The sequence below is a fragment of the Dipteris shenzhenensis genome, chromosome 17 (genome assembly GCF_047967505.1).
Source record: "Dipteris shenzhenensis isolate YYH24624 ecotype China chromosome 17, Dip_SZ_1.0, whole genome shotgun sequence".
Lineage (NCBI taxonomy): Eukaryota > Viridiplantae > Streptophyta > Polypodiopsida > Gleicheniales > Dipteridaceae > Dipteris > Dipteris shenzhenensis.
In genome coordinates, this window is record NC_141612.1 from 50,506,032 (window position 1) to 50,529,772 (window position 23,741).

Genomic DNA, 23,741 nt, shown 5'->3' on the forward strand with positions numbered 1-23,741 from the left:
TGGACTACAAAATCACACATATATGAAACAAAAGTCAGGAAATGGAGTGGCCAGGTTGGCTGGTTTGATGAAGAATGGAAAAAAGCAAGATTGGACTGAACAAAATATATAACAACATGACTTGGAAGAAGCAAGGGACTTTCCTAAGAAACAAGCAGCTCTATCCAAAAGATTTTTGGAAGAACCTAAAGATGTTGGTCCATTTGTGTGATTTCGGTGGTTAAATTGTTGGATATTGTTTGTGCAAGTAGCAGGACTTTGGAGAGTGCTAAATTCCCCCACTTTTAAAGGGGAAAAGCAGAATACAAGAGGCGCCCCAATTAAAGAAGGGCCTACTTGAGCTAAAAGCATTAAAGGCACCCCACTCTATGGAGGAAAGTGCTTGCTTTTGTGGAAAGCCCAAGATTTTGGAGAAAGCTCAATATTCTAGAGAAAAGCTCCTATTGTAAGCAAGAAAAACAGGCCTAGCTTTTACAAAGCACATGCTTTCTAGTTGGTTGGCCTAGTCTATAAAATAGGGGCCTCTAGGCTTGGAGAATTATCATGCTCCCTCTGCGAGCCAGTTGCACAAAGTTATTCTATTGCAATAAAGTCCTTTGGGGGGGTCCAACCCTTATTCCTTGTCCCTAGTGCTGTGTTTTCTCTCTTCCTCTCTCCCTTCCACACTCTCTCTACAGCGAATCATATACCAGTCCAATCGTCAAGTCTCTCTTGCTATTCATGATTCGAGCCACCAGACGAAGTATTCTAGCAAGGACGATTCGTTCCAAGAAGGTGCGAATTGATTTCCAGCTGCTTGTGTGTGTTTTCCAAAGTGCTAATTGATCAAAAGGCTGCGATTTAAATGTAAATGCTGGATTTGAGGTCCGGTTGAGACTTTAGTGGTATCAGAGCAAAGGTTTGCCACTTTCTCCTTTAGTGCTAGCCTTTGTCATGAAGTCTGCCCTTCACCTCTGGAGTGCCGACAGAAACTCAGTACGAAGACTTTGTATAAATGGATGCTCAAGTATGTATGGGTGTGTGGATTTGTATGTGTGAGAGCATATTTTTATACTATGGTCTACACCCATTGTTGGGCGCTGATGACGTCAGTGGGGATGTCATAGTAGCTAGTCCCTGCTATGCATGATGGAGTTTATGGTTTTCAACCTTGTGAGTGACTATCATGAGATTGAAACTGCACTATGTTGTGTTTTTAGAGGATGAGTTTGGGAATGTTCCTGGATTCATCTAGGTATATGCTTCTGCCGTATTAGCGGACATGTAAATTTCACCTTGTAAAGTTTTCATTTAAGTTGCGGCCTGCTGGTATTGTGATAATTCTTTCTATCTTAAATGGTGCGTTGCCCTATCAGCTAGATTCCCTTGGTGGCAGCGATCCAAAGACTCGTTAGATGAGGGAGAGACATCAACGAATCTTTGAAGGCACCCCCATTCCAACTTGAAAGCGAATTCTCAATGTTGAGATCCAGTGCCGGAATTCTCTACTATCAGTGCAAAAATTCAGCCTTGCAAATTTGCCTTGAATTTTGTGCCCATAGCACAAGCAATTGGATCTTCAATCAGCCCTTGAATTGCAACAAGTTCTGAGCAAAAGAGCAGATTTACAGATTTCCCATATTTAGTGATTTTTGGTCTCGAATCCTAGATTATAGGTTGCATCATACAACCAAAAAGCCAATCCCATGCTTACTTTATCGCGCATTCGGCCTACTCCCATCTTCACCCATACGTCTTTTACCTCCTTGAGAGGAGTGGGGTTTTGCAATTGGCTGTTATTTTGGATTCAAGTTTTTAATCAGTTCGAGTCAAATTCTTCATCTTGCTTATCATCATGGTTACGGAGCAAGCTAGTTTAGACACTAGACGGCTCAGTTAGAGGCGTCCCATAGTACCCAATGAAGATCTAGATGAATTTGTCAAGGCAAGAAATGATTAGTACAAATCGTTGAAGCAGATACCTCGATTTCAACACTTATTTGTGGAAATTATTGAGCAAGTTCATCAAAGGTGTTCTCTTACTGCTTTTGCCTATGACAAGGTCCCTCTTCAAGAAGACGTTCTCGAAGCCCTTCACCATCTTGAAAGCACTTTGCATCAAGAGAAAGGAGGAGGAGCCCAAAGTCCCATAGAGGATGGAGTAAGAAGCATGGGCGAAGCTCCCCAAGCTCCAGTCTGCCCTCGGCGAGTAGCTCTTCTTCATCATCATAATCATCATCATCTTCTTCTTCTTCCTCCTCTAGAGAACGTTCTCGTTATGGACAAAAAAAGAAGGAGATCCAGATCCAAAAGCAAAGACTTCAAAGAAGGTGGTAAGTCCATCAAGTTCACCACTTTTGACGGAAAGTATGGAGCAAGTTAAAAAGCTTTGCAATTCATCCGCTAGTTCAATATAGCTTTCAAAATAGGATGCTATCGGAAGAAGTCAAGGTGAAGAAGCACCAAAGAAGTGAAAAGATTTCAGGAAACAGTTCTATGAGGAGCTCTTGCCTAAGAATTTCTTCGATGATGTCCTCACAGCTTGGGAAGCCGTGAGTACCACAGCTTCAAATACTGTTATAATCAAAAGTTTGGGACAGCTTATCTTCAGATCACTCCCTTCAAAGATGTCTCAGAAAAGGCTCAGCTCGGAAAGTATAGGGATGGCTTACATTCTAGTATTCATGCCCAAATAAGCGTTGAACCTAAGACAAAACTTTGAGACTTGATGCATTCAGCTTCACAAATTGAGTTGATGAAAGAAGATTTACTGCGGACAGTACAAGCGTCAAAAGACAAGGATTGAGACTCCATAAGAAGGAATATGGTACCAGCACAAGGTCAAAACAAGTTTCAGCCTCCATAGCGGAGGGGTGCATCAAAGCCCTTTGAAGAAAAAACAAAGTTCACTCCAGAATAGATCGCGACCTTCCTAAACGAAGGAAAGTGCTTCATTGTGGAAAAGAAGGGCATATGGCTGCTTAGTGCTCCGAAAAACCTTTGGGTTGAGGGGAGGAAACGCCTAAAGAACTGCCAAAGACCTTGGTGAGAGGAGCTCTCGATGTTCTAGGGAAAGTGGCTGATTTTGAGGCCAGAGAGCTTTGCCTTTCATGGGGCAACGGAAGAGACAAGAATGTGCTAATTTTGTTTGATCCAAGTGCAACAAATAACTTCATCTCGCATGATCTCGCCTTATGGCTAGGGATCATGATGGAAGAACTGGGACAAACTCTTGAGAGAATCAGTACTAGTAACTCCACTCATTGGCAAGTTTAGGATCCATGTGCGGGATTATGTGGATCAAGAAGATTTCTTTGTTTCACCTTTGGCCCAATTGGATGTAGTTTTGGGAATGCCTTGGTTCACAGAAAACGGGTGCATCTTGTGATGCTAGAGAGAATGCTTGTTTTCAAGCATAGACACAAGGAACATTGGATTGTTGCCTAAGGGAGAGGAAAGACCAATAAATTTTTAACTTATGATCACATGATTTTTGTTAGAGAAAAAGAAGATAAAACAGAAGCTGAAATAGATCCTCAAGATAGAGAGAAATTTCAGTTGCTCGATACTTTCAAAGATTTTTTCCCAGATTCTTTGCAAGGGGAGCTACTTCTAGAGCGGCCCGAAGATCACACCATTGAGCTCCTCCAGGACGTGAGCCCCCAAATTGTCCACCCTATTGGGTGAGTGCATGGCACAGGTATAAGATTTGTTGTCCAGAGGACTCATTCGATTGAGTTTTTCTACGTTCAAGGCGGGGTTGCGTTCCAGACTTTTAGAAGGAAGCAAAAGAAAACATCCTTCTTTCCCCCTCGGCTAATACGATTTAGCTTAGTCTCAAGGCTTGCGATTGCCAACTCTAGGTTAGACCACTCATAAACTGTAGATCCAACCAATTCCTGGTTTATCTAGATCTATTCAGTAGTTTATCGGGTTTACCTTGCTAGATGATCCAATCATGGCCAAGCCCTAGTCAATTCTGTCCCTGTTGCCTGGTCTTGGGGTCATTGCAAAGATTCATTACCTTCCCAAACATGCCCTCAACATGTGGTAGTCCCCTCATTGGAGATGTTATGATGAAGTTAGTGGATCTCATTTAGAAAGAATTCACTCTTCTTGCAGTTTATGTAGAGTTTGCTATTCCGACGTTCTGGGAACACTGTGGTGAGATGCCTCTTATGTTCTTCTTCAAAATTGAAGATACTAAATTATCATAAAAGAAAGTAACTGTAAAATGCCTATAGTCTGATCCATAATTCAATTGAAAGTGGCTGGTGTGATTGTCGACCCAAAAGGCATAACCAAGAACTTATATAAGCTGAACGTTGTTCGAATGGATGTCTTGAGGATGGATACTTATTTGATAATACCCACACTTCAAATCAATCCTGCTGAAAATTGTGTCCCCTTTCAACCTATCTAGATGGTCGTTTCTGCAAGGAATCATGAATCTGTTCTTAATTATGATCTTGTTGAGAGCGCTCTGTAGTCTACGCCAAACAAAAAATTTTGAAAGAATACCATGCCCCTCCATATGCAAGTCATCGGGATATTTCTTCTACTACTCAAGCTATTGAGAGGTACCTCTTTTGGCCAAGAATGCGGAAAGATATCCATGCGTTCGTGAACCGAATGTCTTACATGCCAAAAAATTAAGTACGACATACAAAAGCAGGACTCTTCAATGCCACTTCCGATACTACAAGGCCATGGGAGAGTATTGCTATGGATTTTACCTTTGACCTCCACGATCAGAAAAATGGGCCCAGCTTTTAGAAAGCACATGCTTTCTAGTTGGCTGGCCTAGTCGATAAAATAAGGGCCTCTAGGCTCCGAGTTTTATGGAGCATTGTACTCAGCCTCATGCTCGCTCTATGAGCCAGCTGTACAAAGTTATTATATTGCAATAAAGTCCTTTCGGGTGGTCCAGCCCTTATTTTTGGGCCCTAGTGCTGTGTTTCTTCTCTCTCTCTCTCTCTCTCTCTCTCTCTCTCTCTCCCGTACCTCCGTACCGCTCAGCCTCTCCCTTCGTACCTCTGTACAACCAGCCTCTCTCTCTCTCTCTCTCTCTCTCTCTCTCTCTCTCTCCCTCTCCCGTACCTTCGTATCGCTCAACCTCTCTCCCGTACCTCCGTACCACTCACCCTCTCCCTCTGTACCTCCCGTCGCTCAGCCTCTCCACCTCTGTCGCTAGCCTCCCTCTCCTGTCGCTAGCCCCTTCCACCGTCGCTCAGCCTCCCTCTCCCGTCACTTAGCCTCTCCACCTCCGTCGCTCAACCTCTCCTCCTCAAGCCCCTCCTCACCGCTCAGCCTCTCTCTCTCTCTCTCTCTCTCTCTCTCTCTCTCTCCCCCGTACCTCCGTACCGCTCAGCCTCTCCATACAGCCGCTTCTCGTACAATCACTCAACCTCTCCCCGTACCGTATAGCCCGTCTGTACTTTCATCCCATCCGCTCCTAGTCCTAGTTCTCCCTAACCCCGAGTTGGGCTAAACCCGCAACCCAACCCGGGGGTTAGGTTAAGCTAGGGGGTTCAACATACAACCAACTCCCTTAACTGGCCTACCCTCCCCCCCAAGTCCCCCTCAACTCCCTCAACTCCTTCAACCTCCATCAGGACTCGATACTCTATAGTTGCAGCCATGACACCATCTCTGCACGGAATTACCAACAAGAATCTTCAAAACAACCCATCCTCGGGCAATAGGATCAGATTTTTTATTTGCAGCAGGCAGTGAGAGAGCTACGATTGGAGCTGGCAGAAGTAAAGGCCCGCCTTCATATTCTGGAAGGGCCTGGTAAGCAGGCAATAATTGAAGAGGCTGTAAAATCTTGTAAGTATTCCCCCCCTACCCCACAGCTAGTCTCTACAGTCAAAGATCTTGTTTACACTGAAGTACAAACTGCTAAGAAGGAAGTGATTGTGGAAGTGGACAACAAAGCAAGTAAGTCTGATATTCAAGCAGAGATTAAAGAACACGAAGCTAGACGTGATAATGCTCTGAAGATTAAAAAAGGGGGACTCCCAGAAGATTGGTACAAAGAGGAGGACACATATAGTGAAATATTGACAAAGATCAAAGCAAGCTTGCTTAACATTGAATGGGTGAATGATGATGAGCAGGATGATGACGACTCTAGGACAGCTTCTATTTTGCACTATAGAGGGCATGCAATCCTTACTTTGAAGTCAAAAGATATGCGGATCAAGCTTCTTCGACAATCTTACAAGCTGAAGGGCACCAAAGTATGGATAGCAGAGGAGCTTACACAAGCTCAACTCAAGATTAAGGCAACTGAATTAGCTAAAGTCAAGGCTACCAGAAAGGATGGAAAATGGGCAGTTTACCGTGAAGGCGTAGCATTAATCAGAGAGTTTAAATAAAAAACTCTCAGTCTTAAAATGATGTATGGCTGTTTACTCTTCCAGATTATCATGTAGGTACTCTAAATAATATGGGTTGCTTTTTGCACTCCTTGGGAGCTGCCATGTGCCCTCCTTAAAGCAGATGTACTAGAGGGTTTCTTGCTGTCCCATAGACCTTTTGGTCTCCAGTGGACATTAATAGACTTTCTTTCTTTCTTTCTATCTCCCTCCCACACTCTCTCTCTACAACGAATCATATACGAGTCCAATCATTACATTTCTCTCTTCTGTTTGTGATTTTCAGCCACGTAACGAAGTATTCCAGCAACGGCGATTCGTTCTAGGAAGCTGTGAATTGATTCCTAGTGCTGCAAATTGATTTTCAGCTGCTTGTGGGTGTGTTGTTCAATGTGCGAATTGACCAGAAGGCTGCGATTTGAATGTAAAAGCAGGGTTTGAAGTTTGGTTAAGGTTTGAGGGTGTTCCGCCTATTTTTGCTCCTTTGATCTAAAGTGATTGTGTTCTTGCATTTAAGTCTCCTGTCAAGATCACCTCACCTTGATTCAAGAAATCGCAATATCCTTGCTTAGGTGAAAGAAGGGATCTTCACTTGATATGTGCTATATTTTTCAGACAGGTGATTTTTTTTTAATGGGAGGGGAGGGGAATAGCAGGCTGCCAGGTAAATCTTTTCCTTCCGTGTGTCTATTTGAAACTATATATAAAGAAGGGATCTTCACTTCATATGTGCTATATATTTCAGATAGTTTTTTTTTTTTTTTTGCGGGGAGGGGGGGGGAAGGGGAATAGCAGGCTGCTAGGTAAATTTTTTCATTCCGTGTGTCTATTTGAAACCATATATATATATATATATATATATATATATATAAGAGTAACTGGTATATTGGTTAGAATCCCTCAAAAGGATATCGGGCAATGAATCATCATAGGATATATTCTCATTCAATGTCAACATCTTTAAAGATGGAAGAATTGATGGAGCCATTAATTCTTTTGGGATAGCTTTTCCCCTTAGGCAATCAAAAGATTTAAAGATTTTCCTTTTTATGATGTTTATAAAGAGAGTAACTGGTATATTGGTTAGAATCCCTCAAAAGGATATCGTGCGGTGAATCATCATAGAATATATTCCTAGAGTACTCATTTAATGTTAACATCTGCAAAGATGGAAGAATTGATGGAGCCATTAATTCTTTTGGGATAGCTTTTCCCCTTAGGCAGTCAAAAGATTTAAAGATTGTCCTTTTTATATGATGCCTGAAGTTTGCACTTCCTTTTTAAAATTTTATAGAAACATATTAATTAGCTTTACACAATAAAGATGGTGCCCTCAAGTTTGCTCTTACTTTTTTTTTCATTTTAAAGAAAATATGTGGTTAGGCTTTACGAGAACAGCTAAGAAATATGGTGTTAGTTTTTACCTCTATTTTAAATTGTCGAATATAAACGTTAGTCTTTCAGCGATGATTTAACTTTGTAATTTAAATTTGAGACTCCTTTTTTTTCTTAAATAGGCTAGAAATCTCACAGCCTTGTAAGGATTAGAGCTGGTTTTTCCTTCTTTTGATGCTGTAAATGGAAAAAGTTTGTATTCAATGTGTTTCTTTGATAATTTTTCTAATCATTATGTATTCTGTTTTACAGTTATTTCTCTTGGCTATAAATAAGGGCTGATATTCCTTACAATTAAAGCAAACTTATGTGCAGGTATTCGATTAAGTGATGAGGAGCTAACCAGCTTTGTAGAGCGTATTGATAAGGATAACAATGGCATTATCACATTTGAGGAATGGCGAGATTTTTTACTTTTGTATCCTCATACAGCCACTATTGCAAATATATATCAGTATTGGGAGAAGGTTTGCCTGGTTGACATTGGCGAACAGGCAGTCATTCCAGAAGGCATCAGTCGCCATCTACATGCAACCAAGTATTTTCTTGCTGGTGGAGTTGCAGGAGCATTATCCAGGACTTCAACTGCACCATTGGATCGACTTAAAGTGCTTTTGCAGGTGCAAACAGATCCAGTGAAAGGAAAACCTCGTATTATACCTGGTATGCTTCAAATATATAGAGAAGGTGGACTTCTAGGTTTTTTCAGAGGCAATGGTCTCAATGTTCTCAAGGTGGCTCCTGAATCAGCTATTAAGTTCTATGCATATGAGATAATGAAGGATACGGTTGTCAATTTTGATGGCCACGGAAATAAGGAGGACATCGGTGCTCTGGGAAGGCTGTTTGCAGGTGGCTCAGCGGGTGCTATAGCTCAGACTGTAATTTACCCAATGGATTTAGTGAAGACACGATTGCAAACATATGCTTGTCAGGATGGCAAAGCCCCTGCACTGACAAAGTTGTCAAGGGACATATGGCAACAGGAGGGGCCTCGAGCATTTTATAGAGGACTTTTACCATCACTTCTTGGGATGATTCCTTATGCTGGGATTGACCTTGCTGCGTATGAATCTTTGAAAAATGCATCTCGACAATATCTGCCAGAGGAAAATGGTAATCCTCTGACGTTTTTCCTTTAACATGAGCATGCTCATTTAAGTACTCACTTGTAGCTGGGAAAAACAGCCCCTTTATAGATTTCCATCCAGTCCTTGGTATATTGTGGAATTCATAAAGTGGCTTTCAGAGTTTTCTTGAATGCTTAATAAAAGATCTTATCTTTGGGATTTGTTTGCTTGTGAGGAGGGAAAACGTATCTTGGATAGGAATTGCAACAGATTCGTGCAGTTTGTCCTTGATAAAAGTTTCATGCCTAAAGTTTGAAACATTTGCTTTGCATTGAGAGGTTTGTACATATTTCTTGAATGCTTCCATATGTTTGGACTTTAATATGTCTGTACCTGAACCATCTCTGAGATTATTTCCTATTTGTTGTGAACACTGCTTTGTGGAGAAGTTTATTTCCCATATGGACTCACAATTTCTCTTTGGCTGCCATGCTTTTACACCATTTTCATTTTATGAGGAACATGGTATAAACCTTTGCCAAAGCACCCTATTCTTTGGAATATAAGAATGCGCCCCTCAGTTCTGGAGATCTGACATAAGCTTATTACAAAGACCTTCGTCTAAGTGCATCCTCATGTGCGTGTCTTTGGGGATGTGCATGTGTGAGAGCATGTGTTTATATATAGACTACACATTATTGGGTGCTAAAAATGCACATTGTTTTGGGTTTACAGTCTGTTTTGGGCATGCTCCTGGGTTTATCTGGATATATAGATGGGCCCCTACCTAAGCCATGGGTGTCAACTTAGAGGAAGCAAATTCATTTTGACCCACTTATCTTCTAAGGAGCAAGAGCGAAGGTGTAAGGCATACATGTGGACCTTTGGTTGGGAGGCAGCTCCAACTGTTATGCAAGATCCCCAATGATCCGGATGACCCTGTAGGCGGGGCAGCTTATGGTTGGTGTTTCCTTTTAAGTTGTATCTGCACTTAGTGCAACCGCAAGTGCACATAATATTCTTCATTGATTGTAAAATAGCTCCAATGTTTTGAACATGGTTGTTAAGCATCTTGCATGTTCTTTTTAACAAGTTGAAAAAGAATTTAGGACTCTTAGGCATTCTTTGATTACTGATCTTTAATACCCCATCTGCCATACTTGAGGGCATCATTTTCTGCCTCCAACTGGCTCGTTCCAAGTATTGATGAATGCAATTGTAATAAATATCTGCAAGACGAAGTGAGTTATTGCAAGACCTTTGAGAATCATTGCTGTGAACACTGAGTGCTCTTCATCCATTAGTTTGACTATCCATTGACTGAAGGCTGATATGCTCTACTTGGGTGAGTTTGGTGCCCAAAGCTCTAGTACTTTTGCCAAAAGTGCCATGCCCCATGAACTAGGCATATCTGAGTAGGGAAGCTTATCTGATACCATCAGTCCCCTTGTGTGGGACAACATGAGATAAGTGCTCAGTATGAAACCAGCCAGGCTACGCCATAGCTTGCATAGTAGAAGAAATCATGACATGAAAACCAAAAGTATCCACTAAGAAAGGATACTCTTTGTCATGGAGCTACACATGTGCAAGGGAGTATCTATTCACATCCCAGACGTAGCTGGAGGTCCAATCCACCATGGGAGATAGCTCCTAGGTTTGTCAGCTACATGCGTCCCATATTGCAGGGCCAACAAGGTAATTCTTTGGGAGAGTTTGCTACCCAAAAACCTCGAAGATTGTTTATTTTCATAAGCCTAGCTCTGCCATAATTAGCACACAGCCCTAAAAATGAGGGTTATGCTATAATTAGCCTATGGTCATGGCCTCTAGGCGATCGTCATTTGACGTTTCAGTAGTGGACTTGGATTTGTCCTTTTTGAAGTGCTTATCCGGTGCACTGGATCTACCATCATCATTGCTCGTGTCAAAGTCGGCAGTCATCCCATCCTCGATGTCAATGGCTACCGCCTGAGCAGCACTAAACGTTTCATAGCGCTACTAATCTTTTTCATATCCTTCCGGATTTTCTTTCTTAGTCCTACAACGAACCAGGCCGTGAGGTCTTTGCATCGGGGCATGGGACACATTCGACAATTAATCTTTTCATCTTGCGTAGATACGTGCGTACATCTTCTCGACGGTCTTGTTCGATCTTGCTTAGTTGGAAAGCAGGATCATCTTGTAGCCTCTTCGTTTGAAAGTGCCTCTTGAATTCTGTTTCAAGCAGGTCCCATGTGACTCGCTCTTCTACTAGGAGGTCTAGGTACCATTCGGACGCTTCATCATTTAAGGCCATGGGAAACAAGCCCACCTTAGTTTCATTGGATTGATCTCCACCCGCTCGGCATGCGGCATCAAAATGCTGGAGGAATAAAGTTGGTTCTCCCCTACCATTATATTTGGGATGTTCCAGTTTTCCCAGGGGGCGCTTGCCTTGATTGTTATTATTTTTGCGACTAAAGAAATTGTTAGCCTCTGCATCGAGATCCATATCACCAGCCTTGGTTAAACTATATTGGTTTTCGATATCTGTATAGATCTTGGATACATCTATCCGTGATCCAGATCCTGCCTCATACAGGGTTAGACCAATGGTCCTTAGCCTCAAGGGTTAACATCCTTAGCTGATAATTACTATGTCTTGTTGATAATTAAGGTTAGGTGTAGCTAACTTGGGTTAGCTTGGGATGTAACATCATTCCCCTTAAAAAGATTTATTTCTACATAACTGAAGTAGGAAACCCTTTTAATTGGGATGAACTTTGTTAATTACTTCTATTATCCAGCTGTCCACAAGTACGTTGTCCCTACTATAGAATTTGCATGAGCATAGGCAATTAACTGTAAGCCGTAGTGTTCAGACCAACTAGACTTGCAATTATTATCTAGTTTATGGAGCTATATGGTTTTAGAATTATGCTTGCATGGTTCTTAAGATCCGTTGTATTACGTCAAAACACTTTAGACAGTTTAGACACGTACTACTCCTATAAGACACTTTTAGAAACTCTTGCAATAAGTATTTAAAACCCAAAATTTTTTACTTTTGAAAGTGTACATTGAGCCGACAATGCAACCTTCCGGAAATACACGCGTGGTGCACCATAGTGCTCGAAACCCAATGCCACGTTGGTTGCTAACCAACAAATCTAGACTCTTTAACTTTTAAGTCTTGATTCTTGACTCTTACCTACAATGCTAGTGTACTTCTAGGAGCCATCTATGCTAGTAAGTTATAACCAAGGTCCAAAGCTATATACTCGTATACCTTTATATGGTTTTTGAAATTAATTACTTACAATTATAAATAAAATGACATGTCTTAAGTATCGTATCTTTAAGAAAATTAGACATCAATCATCAATGTGTCGTGTCTTAACAGGTCTTACAATCATGTATGCTTGATCTATTTGTGTTAGATCCACATGTGTGTGTCCACATGGAAGTTTTTCAATCAAAAGGGGTAGCCCCTCCATTCCATAACCCTCTTTGCAGAAGCTGCCCAGGAGGACCCTTTCTATGTTCTAACATTTGACAAACAATCTGTCACAACCTGCATTTTGGTCCACAATCACTAATGCCAAGCTTACAGCTCCAAAAAGTCATATAAAGAAAAGTAAACTGTCATACATAAAATTCAAAGCATTTTTCTAGGGGCTGGGAGAAGAGAACCTCACCCTTCTTGGTGTGTCTTCCATAAATGGGGGTTTCCTCATATGTGTAGAGTAGGCTTAGGTAACGGCTTCGTGTGGAAGCTATGAAGCAGAAAACGAATTGGTGTGAAAATGGCATGGTGTATGATGAAGGGGAATCTTTGCCCAATAAATTCTGGTTGGATGCCGTCATGTGTGCCAATTACGTCTTAAACGGGTCACCAACCAGGGCATCAATCACATCTTATGAGACATGGACGGGTTGTAAGCCGGTTATCTCACGCATCACATGGGGTTTGGATGCCTTGCATTGTGAAGATCAGACTTCTCAAGAATGCAAATGTGTGCAATGCATGCAGAATTTGAATGCCAATTGGCCCTCCAATGAGGGTAGAGCGCCCTCTTGAGATTACTTTGTTTCTCTTTTCGACCTACATGCAAGGTGGGAGAGAGATGGCTGATGAGTGCAAGGTGAATAGAGAGAATACTATGTGAGATTCACAATGAAAGGGCTATCCTTAACCTATGATCCATGCATCTACCATTTAATGCACCTTAATGCACCCTTCCCTTCCTATTGCCCCTAGAACCTAGACATGTGGGTGCACATCTTTATTGATAAAATAAGTACATCTTTATTGATAAAATAAGTGTCACATGTCCAAATTTGATGCCGTTTGAAGCAATGGCTCCAGCTCAACTAGTCCTATCTACTCAGATGATCCACCACCATAACAATTCCGTCGGTGTCCATCATAAATATAAATACATGTTACACCAATGGCGTATAATGTATAATAATGTTCTAATGTCTACTAATCTTGTCTAATCACGGAGTAGTGATTTCTCTTGTCGTGGCATGCATATGCACATGTTCCATCTTAGTTACGACGTAAGCTGGTGGACAAGGGTGTTAAATGCATTTACCGGTTATATCAGCCTCGTACAGGCAAGGTTATCATTGCCGTGATGTTCTCTTTACTGAAAACTGTGTCATGCCTGTGTTAGAATGTCAAAAACAGCCAACTATTGTTGCCTCCATGACGTCTTCAGTACATAGTTGCCTTCTTTCAAGTCTGCATCAGATTTTGATGAGCCCATGGAAGCTCCAACTCAGCCAGAAGCAGGTGTTTTACAGCCATATGTATGACATGACCCCAGCACTCCTGAAACCTCTAACTGCAAGCAAACACAAGAACCCACCAAACGTGATCAATCTCACAAACAACGATCCTCTCTAGAGCACTTCCCTACCAAGCGTCCCTTCTTTCAGCCTCTTTTCCACTCCTCTCAGCTTCCACCCGAACTCTCATACTCCCGATCCAAATAACCAACAACCCTTAAACGATGAACCAACTAGCACTTGCAGAGCATGAATATGAATTTCGAATTTGAGGCATACCTGGAGAAAATCATGTCCAAAGTTACTCGTAATAGAGATTCCTACCTCTGGAGTTGGCTCTGATACCAACTGACATGACCCCAACACTCTTGAAACCTCTAAGCTACAAGCAAACACAAGAACACACCAAATGTGAGGAATCTGAGCAGGCTGCTCACCACCCAACCATGACATCTACGGAATGCGATCCCGAATTAGCAAATGTCCCCTCCGAGCCACGAGTTGAGCTACTGGCACGAACTCCCAACTACGACCAGCTTGATGTCCCATACCACCAAGTGGTGCCTAGAGGCCTTGGATCTGCTACTGGGCCTTGGGCTAGCTAGGCTAAGATGCAGGCGCGCGTCCGACTCAATCCAGGATCAGACCTAGCACTTGGGAACGAGACTTGCTCCCATCGGCTTCACTGAGAACTGAACCTTTGGCCCCTTATATAGACTTGAGCCCAATGCGCCAGAAATAGCAAAGACCTCTAATTGGTTGGTACCCTTGCCGCTCAACCTGAGAATCAAGCTTGCCTAGCCCTAAGCCTCCCTAGGCTACCTGAGCTAGTCTTGTGTACCCTAGTACATGTCAGATACCAATCCGTGCACATGACAATGTAGGAGCTGATTTACAGCCTGATATGCCTCCCATTGATCAGGCCACCACAGATCGAGCAGTGACTGAAGAGAGGGCTGTCATAAGACAACAGAAAATAGTCCCTAGATGGCTGCTAGATACCTTAAAGGACAGCAAACAAGCTGAGCCTTTGTTTGGGCGCATTAGGGCAACTGCCGTCACATGCAGGGACACTTGGTGGAAGTTGCAACTTCCATTGATTGCAACAGCATGCATTGAAGAGCCGTGCTGTCACAAAGATGCTTTTGAGAGCAAGGATTGCATGGATGCTATGAAATCTGAGCTAGATTCAATTCATTAGAATGGCACTTGGGAGTTGTGTTACTTGCCCAAAAGGCAAGCGTGCTATAGGCACTAATTGAGTGTACGAATTCAGAAGCCAGTGTTGACTGCTATAAGGCCGCCTTATTACAAAGGCTGTCATTAAGAACTTAGTCCATTAGATGGGCATGCTGCCTAGTCATAAGGCCGCTTCATGATAAAAGCATCTGGGTCCCTAGACCTTCATACTTCTTGATATTATCATGACAGCTAAATGCTACAGCCGATCAAAACATTGTTTCAGGGGTCTCTCCATTTCTGAAGTCATGTTTTTTGTTTCATTATAGTAATGTACACATCGATCAGGTAATGAGTTTGTCCTATGCCTTGTATCATGCATTATTGCATACGATGGAATAGCTGATGACACCATTTATTCATCAAATAATTATTATTATTGGATTGTAGCAGAGCCAGGTCCTTTAATACAGCTATGTTGTGGAATGATCTCTGGTGCTTTAGGAGCGACGTGTGTATACCCACTGCAGCTCGTCAGAACAAGGTGAGACAAAAGGCTGTAAATTTTAGTGGGGAACCTGTTTGTTCTTCAACATTACCATCGACACTTGTTCTGTGGTGGTAATCTTTCTTGAAATCTGGCTAGTGCAGGTTGCAAGCCCAGCAAATGAACTGTCCCACTAGATATAAGGGGATGATTGATGTTTTCCAGCGAACCTGGAGAGAGGAAGGCTTTCATGCTTTTTATAAAGGCCTCCTTCCAAATCTTCTAAAAGTTGTTCCAGCTGCCAGTATAACATACATTGTGTATGAGGAGATGAAAAGAAGGCTTTCTCTTGAATAGGACTTGAAAAGCCAAGTTCTTAAAGTTTTACGACAATATAGAGCTAAATTGACAAAAGCAGATTTAGCGGGTTTGTATATTATTGGAGGACAGGTATTTTCAGAAGGGAGTTTTGCCCACCGCATCAATGCAGAAGCAATGGTCTGTGTATCTCCCTGAGCACTGGATTTATATCTGTCTGAGATCTCTAAAATATTGACAGTAGACTGCTCTCCTCAACTCTTAAGATACTTATCATCTGAGCAGTTATTGCAGCGACAAATTTCCTGTTGTAAGTTCTCAGGCTTTTTTTCCTTTTCTGCTGTGAACTAAGCATTAAACCATGAGGGTAGGGAACCGAAGTGTAAACATGGTCATAAAAGAGCTTGAGCAAGGCCAAAATAATGCTCTTGCGCAGGTTTCAGAATATGCCAGCTGGTTCAGTCTCTCCTATTCAAATTATCGGCTTAAGAAGAACATTTTTGGAACCGCATGTGCTGTTCGAGGGCCATTGAAACTGCAGATACTGGAGCAGACCCTGCTCGTATTCTCAATTTGCCATTGTTTTAGTTGAGAGGCAACTTCTAAATTATGTTTTCCTTTTAATGTCATTGATTCGAGGATCAAGAGTGACTTAAGTACATACTCTTCTGAGATTCATTTAGTGTTTTGGGTAACCATCTGTTAAAGACTAATTTGTGCAAGTTGGCAGACTGTTTACACTTTGCCTGTTTCGCTGCCTCCCACGTGGTTGGGGCACCAACTGCCCATAGTCACACTTCCCTCATTGTCACATTTGGTCTCTTAGAACAAACTTGCTGATCTTGGCTTTTGCTTTTTTAAACCAATTTCTCTTTCATGGAAGCGCCTTAACCCTGCTCAAGCTTGATGCTTGCTATGCATGTAACACATTTGTATTGGGAACGTGGATCTGAGTTTTTAGTTGAATATTATGGAGTCTCTATTGACCATGTGAGATTCCAGGATATGTCAGAAAGACCTCTGTAGTATAAATAGTTGCTCACGGTGGCAAGACCCAAGGCATAATTGGACATTCAAAGTGAGGCTTCTTGTAATGATGGCTGTGCAATCTATAGTTGCGATTTCCAAGGGTGAGGAAGAGGTGAACCATAAATTACATAGGTGTGTATGCACGATTCCAGAATGTGCCTGTTGGCACTTCAGAGTAGTGTTTGCTTCTAAAAGACTTCATCTACCACTTTGGATATTGAATGCTTTGTATCAAAGGCCTAAGGCAGCCATTGGTTTGGGATATTGATCCCATGTTGCACTATCGAATGTCTAAATGGCATGCTATGTGCATTGTAAGGTTAAGATAGAAAATATGATTTCTCTTATGGACCACTTAATGAAAATATGTTCCATTTTTAGTCTAGAAGTTGTAGGGCTCATGCCCTTTTGCTAGAGTTGTACATTTTGCATAAACATGCTTACATTAGACTATAGTAGCTTTCATGGCCCTTGCATTTACATTCATAAACATGTGCATACATGCATCACATCAGCCCATGGATGTTTTCAAGCCCATGCAAATCCTGAGGTGCCAAACATGTTAAAAATCACATGCACAAGCACACCTCCCCTTATGCATGTACATACGAGAACATCGAGAATGTGGGAGGATCAAGGTCAAGGGCAAGGATGTTATAATACAAGGATCAATCATCGCTAAGCCTAGTGTATAATCTACAAGGGCTCAAAGTATACAAGAAACTCCATGAGAGAGAGAGATACAAGATGGGCACACTCAATTTGATGGATTCCAATGTCCTTACAACCATACAACGAGAGGCTTCATTTATAGACAACCTTAGGATCCAATTTACACATCATCATGTCATGTGGCTACCTTATCTCACCGCATCCTTATCTCTCCACAACTCATCCTTATAGATCTTTCTCACCTCTCTAGACCTTGTTCATGTGCTCTTGTAGGCACCATTCTATTCTCTTGTACTATGGCTACAATTGGTGCTAGAGAGTAGGATTACATTTCACCATTTTTGCCTTGTTCTCCACCTTAGTGCTTGCTAGTCTCTTATCCCTCAAGGTGTAGAGCACCATCCCTTTGATGTAAGTTGTTTGGCTATCTCAAGAGCTCCTTGGCTCGGACACTCTCAACTCATAGGTTCTAAGGCTGTAGGCTACCTTCTCTTATAGCTCATTGCTCATAGTTCTTTTGCCTATGGCTTCTTTTCTCTTGACAAATAGCTCATGGGGGAAGATGGTGTAGAAATTAAATTAGCTCCCTTGACTATGTCATATGGTGTCATAGGTAATGTTACAATAATTGGAATTCAAATGAAGAGTGCCTTGGATTATTCTAGCCTGTAGAAAATCCAAAATACTAATGTGTTTTTCCCCCCGAGAAAAGAACATCTATTAATGCTTGAAATGACCACCATACAAATAATCAAAAAGCTAAGAAGGTGCTGAACATGGAAAAAAGAAAAGAAAATCGATTATTGCTTGAAAAGGGCAAACTTGTTTCCTAAGCTCCCAGCACACTGCTTAGCGAGTCTCTAGAACATGGGCTAACAACCATATTGGTGGGCTATACAACCAATGAATGCCTCTCTCTCCATGAGAACATAGAACGAGCTTGCAGGCCATGCCTTGCAAAAACGTTCATGCCTTTTGGCAGTTGCTCTAGACCCCAGAGTCCCATGCTCCCAAATAGCTTGTAGAGTGTAGCAAAATTACTAATATGTTGTGCTCAACAGATAGAGCTTAATTTGTTGATCATTTTTCCTTTTTACATCACTATAAAATTCTTTATGGATCAAAAGTTATGCCCATTTGAATTTTGAGTCAAACTTTGTCTAAGGATAATGAGGTGGCATTGTGGTTGATGTGGCAGTGTGCATTCACATGCTATTTATGAAATTGTGCCTATGACATGATTATATGGCATTTCTTACATGGCTACTAATGTGGCATGGGTGCCATGTGGTAAAAATATGACCAAGCCTTAACCTTATTTGCACGTGTCAACTAGCCATGTGGCCTAGACTGAAGAGAGAACTTTGTAAGGTAAACTTTCTATAAGGTGAGGGCGATGGCGATGGGTTTGAGAGGGTGGCACTGCAACATTGAGAGTTTTGGAGATATTGGTGCTATGATGATAGAGGAAATGGAGGCTACTTTGAGCTTTGAGTCAATGCATGTTGAAATGTGATATTGTAGGCAGCCATGACCTTGTGTTGTTTGCTAGCGGCGGCTGATATTGTGTGTGTTTGCTGTTGCTATTGCTTTGTGTGTTACATTGCTAGAGTCCTCTGTAGCTTTGCTATCCTAGTTCTTGTAAAACTCGCTTCGCCATTGCTTTGTGCATGCTGTTGTTGTAGTCAAAGACATTTGCCTTTGTTTGATATTGGACGGTAGGTCGGCGCATTGTAGTTGAAATAGTCTCTCTCTACCTACTTGTAGGTTGTTTGTACGTAGCTTGTTGCTTGAGGGTAGCTTGTGGTGATATCTACTGTTGTAGGCTATCATGGCTATCGACGAGCCGTTGTTGATTGTGTCATTGTTGGTTGAGTTTTTGTGCATCCCGTGCTGTCTTATTATTCGTCCCTTTGTGTCGTTTTGCATTTTCCTTAAATTGATTGAGCCATCCATGTTCTAGGACCGTAGCATTCTTGAGTCACTCTTGGTCTGCTTATTTGTCTGGCCCTGGCTTGCAACTTTTCTTATAGAATGCTAGTCTTTGATTTGATGGACATTGGAATCTACACTTGCTTTCACTAGCTTAGGCAACTTTAAGAAATCTTAAATGAATTGACATATAAGAATGATCTCACTTATAAGAATTGACATATAAGAATGATCTCACCTATTTTCCCTAATTAGATCTTTGAGTTTTCTAGTTCTTCTTTTCTATACAAAAATCATAATAAACAAAGACATATCCTATTGAGGCTTGTGGATAACCAATACTATGATACAAAGATAAAATACAAGGATTGATCACCACTTAGGCTAGTGCATAGAAGAAGAGCGTATGAACTATAGAGGCTCAAAGTATACAAGAAACTCCATGAGAGAGAGAGAGAGACAAGATGGGCACACTCAATCCAATCTATTCCAATGTCCTTATCAACCATACAATGAGAGGCTTCATTTAAGATAGCCTTTGGATGTACTTTACACATTTTGTGGCTACCTTATGCTCAGCTCATCCTTCTCTCTCCACAACTCATCCTTATCTTCTAGATCTTGCTCACCTCTTTGGACCTTGTTCATGTTCCCTAGTAGGCACTGTTCTCTCAAAAAGGAGAGGATGCCGCATGGCACCTCCCATTGCACTAAAAAGGAGCTCTAATGAAAGACACCAAACTTCCAAAGACACTGCATGCTCTAGATCTTCAAATCCTCCATTGTAGGTTCTAGCTTTGATGTCACTCTTCCACTCATTGTCTAGAAAGAAACAACACATTGCCATGTGGCTCAACTCAGTTCACTCTTTGGGAGGCTCTCCGCCTAGCTCACACTTAAGCTCTCCTTGTGGCATGTCTGTTGGGTTGGTAACTATTCCTTAAGAAATAGAATAGATGGTAGAGAAGTAGTGAAGTTCAAGCATGTGCAAGAGAATCACATAGATGATCGTCTGATGTAAAGATAGGCAAAGTGAAGGAGAATGATCGTTTGATGTAAAGATAGGCAAAGTGAAGATAGGCAAAGTGAAGCGGCGATAATATCCTACTAGATTGACAAATGAGCGTACCTGACGTTTGGTTGTTGGCGGGGAGAGCTTGAGGATAGCTTCTGTGCTTGTTAATGCTTAGTAGTGCTTTGTGATTGCTTTACCATTGCTTTCTCTTTTAAAACTGTTTTTCATGTAAATTCATTTCTTTCAGTATGCTTTGGCACTGCTTGCTTTTGTGAGTGCTTTTGTAGTGCTTGTGAGTGGTTTGGTAGTGCTTTGGCACTGCTTTGTGAGTGCTTGGTCACTTCTTTGCATTTTAAGACTACTTTACATGGCATATGCAAAGTACTCTACATCTACTTTATGGGTCTCGCAGCTTTAGCACTGCTTTGCATGTGTGGTTGTCAATGCTAGTAAAGCCGTGCAGGCTGCTTTACCATTGCTTTCTCTTTTAAAATTGCTCTCCATGTAAACAATCATTGCTTTCATTATGCTTTGGCATTGCTTGCTTTTGTGAGTACTTTTGCAGTGCTTTTGCTCTACTTGTGAGTGGTTTGGTAGTGCTTCAAGGCACTGCTTTTTGAGTGCTTGGTCACTGCTTTGCATATTTGGACTACTTTGCATGGCATATGCAAAGTACTCTACATGTGCTTTGTGGGTCTCACTAATTTATATTTGCTTTGTATGTGTTCTTGTCAATGACTAGCAATGCCTTGTAACTGCTTTACCACGGCTTTCTCTTTTAAAACTTCTTTCCATGTAAAGATTCATTACTTTCAATATGCTTTGGCACTACTTTGTGATGACTGCTTTCTTCTGTGAGTGATTTTTCAATGCTTCTCCATGGCTTGTGACTGGTTTAGTAGTGCTTTGGCACTGCTTTTTGACTACTTGGTCACTGCTTTGCATTTTTAGACTGCTTTACATGGAATATACAAAGTACTCTACATGTCCTTTGGCACTACTTTGTGACTTCTTGGTTTTGTGAGTGGTTTGGTAGTGCTTTGGCATTGCTTTTTGTCTACTTGGTCATTGCTAAGCATTGGCAAGCACACATAAGAGAAGTAATAGCAACACACTAAGAGGAAGCTGGTACTTAGATTCTGCAATAACATAAAGAGGTCAAGTAGTGGAGGACTCGAATTTCCAAACCAAGAGAGAGAAGACAGATTGGGTTCCCCGCAAAATTGGAACACGTGATGCACACTTGCTTGTTGATGGCCATCTCGCATCTTGCATTAAAGAAAAATATAAAGAATGTTCTCCACCGATTATAGCTTCTCCCATCAACCACCTTCAATTCTTGTTGTAGCTATTAAAGTATAAAATATTGCTATGGCACATCTGCTGCTTCTGTTGCATTGACAAATTGTGCATAAGAGAATGTGTTTGGATCGCAAAATGCAACCAAGGATTAGTCGAATGTGTAGAATGTAGTTATTACTAACCAAGGCACAATCAATTATCACTCCTTGCTTCCCCTCCTCCACTACCTTCCCAATCATTGCCCCTTGCAAATCCCCCCCCCCCCCACCACACATGCCCCCTACCCCCCCCTCAATTTATCAATGTAGATCTAGGGGATGCATGAACATCTCTCGGCAACATGCTCAAATTTTTAACCACTTTGAGAAGAAATGATTCACATTGGAAGTTATAGGCTAGAATGTAGGTAATATCTAGGGAATTCCAGTAATTGCACTAAATTAGCTCTAGCTTCTCCAAAGACATCTAGTGCAGAATTAGAGAGCTCTATGATAAGTCACTAATAGTGTTTGAGTTTAATGATCTTTGGAGAACAAACTAAACATTATCTAAGCATATATCCATGTGTAGAGGTAGGATCCTTGGTTACAATGGTCACCAATATGATATGCATTTACAACAGTTCCCATGACTGTTGATTTGTTCACCTACTACTCAAGGTTGTAGAGAACGTTTGTTGCAAGGCTCTCTTGGGGTTCTTGCTTATACTCGAAAGCCATGCAACATGTTTTGAATCCACTAAAAGAAAAAGCAAACATGGTATGAGGCCAAAATACCTCACAACCTTAGGAAACACCCTTTAAAAAAAACCAAAGAAGAAAAAAAGTTTGCTAATGGATGGCAATGATGTGTGACAGCCTTAGGACAACTGATTGCTTAGGGTTGGGCTCCCCTCTCCCCTCTGTGGCCTGCTCTTAGCTAATGCTCATGTTGATCTCTATGGCCATGCTACTGCTTGTCACCTTCATGCTACCCATAATATTCATTGGGTGATCCTTGGCTCACTGCTTGCTTGTTTTTCTTCCATACTCATTGCCTCATGATCCACCTTTAAAAAAATGTGCCTGCCTTGCTCATCAATCAACTACTATTGGCCTTGTTATTCAATTGGCTTGCTATCACAAAAGTGCACCACACGTCATGCCTTGCCATGAAATCACCATAGCCCAAAAAAAGTAGTAGCTCATGTTGTTCAAAAATTGCTATTGCTAGTAGAGATCAACTACTATACCATATTTGTTGTTCGTGTTTGCTTGTTAATATTGCCACCTTGCCTTAGTCCTTAACATGTAATTTTCTTGCGTAAACACATTTTCATGAGTTGGTGTAGAGGAGCTTGTTTTTTAGTTGCTTATAGCAATGGTCACTTGTGAGAGAAGGAAACATTAGATGGGTGGGATTATTCTATTCCTCATCTTCCTCCCTCAAAGAAGTGTGCAAAGAAACATAGTTTCAAGAGCCTTAGAAGCTACTCACATTCTTGGATACATTCCATGTGCAACTTGGATATAATATTTTTGGTCAATTATAGACAAAAGAGGGATAATCTTGGCTCCTTGAACTATAATAAGATATTATAAAACTCTAGATGCAAAAGTGTGAGCCACTCGTCTACGGGTGGAGATTGCATTGCGTTGGTTGTTGCTGTCTCATTGCGCCTTGGTTAATTCATTTTTCTCAAGTGGTTATTTTGTGAGCATTAAGAAATCCCCTTTTTGGTTTTAGCAGAGCATCCCTTTCTCAAGCAGCACATTTTTATCTTGGAAGCTCTATACACTTCATTAGTTCTCATTGTCATTCATCGTGATGACAAAGAAGAAGATTATAAAATCTCATTCATTAGTCAAAAAATTCTTTGATCCATCAAAAACATTTGAAGTGCAAGGTTAAGTATATTCTAAGGTTTTTACAGAGAGTGTTGCTCCAAATGTCTACAAAAGGTGTTTCAGCAAGAAAAGAGGAGGTGTCTCTTTTTAAGACATCAAGAGAGATATGCCAAAAAAAAACTTCTCGAAAAAGGCAGAAAGCACATGTGGGTTTGAAGACTGGAAGCAACAAGGGGTCTAGAGATTTTGATCTAGAACTATCAAGATAGGTGAGACTTCCTCATAGCATCCCTTCAAAGAGTCAATATCATCTTGGAAATGCCATAGTAGCATCAATATAATTGTAAGATATATTATGACTCACATTAGATGTGG

The 23,741-nt window shown here is 41.3% G+C and overlaps 1 protein-coding gene across 3 annotated transcripts in view; it reads left to right on the forward strand.

The window, feature by feature from the left end:
- LOC147892250 (calcium-dependent mitochondrial ATP-magnesium/phosphate carrier protein 3-like) overlaps positions 1-16,434 on the forward strand; it is a 32,443-nt gene extending 16,009 nt beyond the window's left edge. Inside the window, exons 3-6 of one of the 3 annotated variants that reach the window (XR_015542442.1) lie at positions 8,073-8,873; positions 15,236-15,329; positions 15,437-15,900; positions 16,027-16,434. Coding sequence is in view for 2 of the 3 variants with exons in the window: in XM_087388132.1 (XP_087244258.1) it covers positions 8,073-8,873; positions 15,236-15,329; positions 15,437-15,629 (1,088 nt within the window). In the remaining variant the exon portion in view is untranslated. Of the gene's footprint in view, positions 1-8,072; positions 8,874-15,235; positions 15,330-15,436 lie in introns of all 3 variants that reach the window. The other 2 variants (XM_087388132.1, XM_087388133.1) reach the window with 2 other exon arrangements.
- Positions 16,435-23,741: the final 7,307 nt, after the last annotated feature.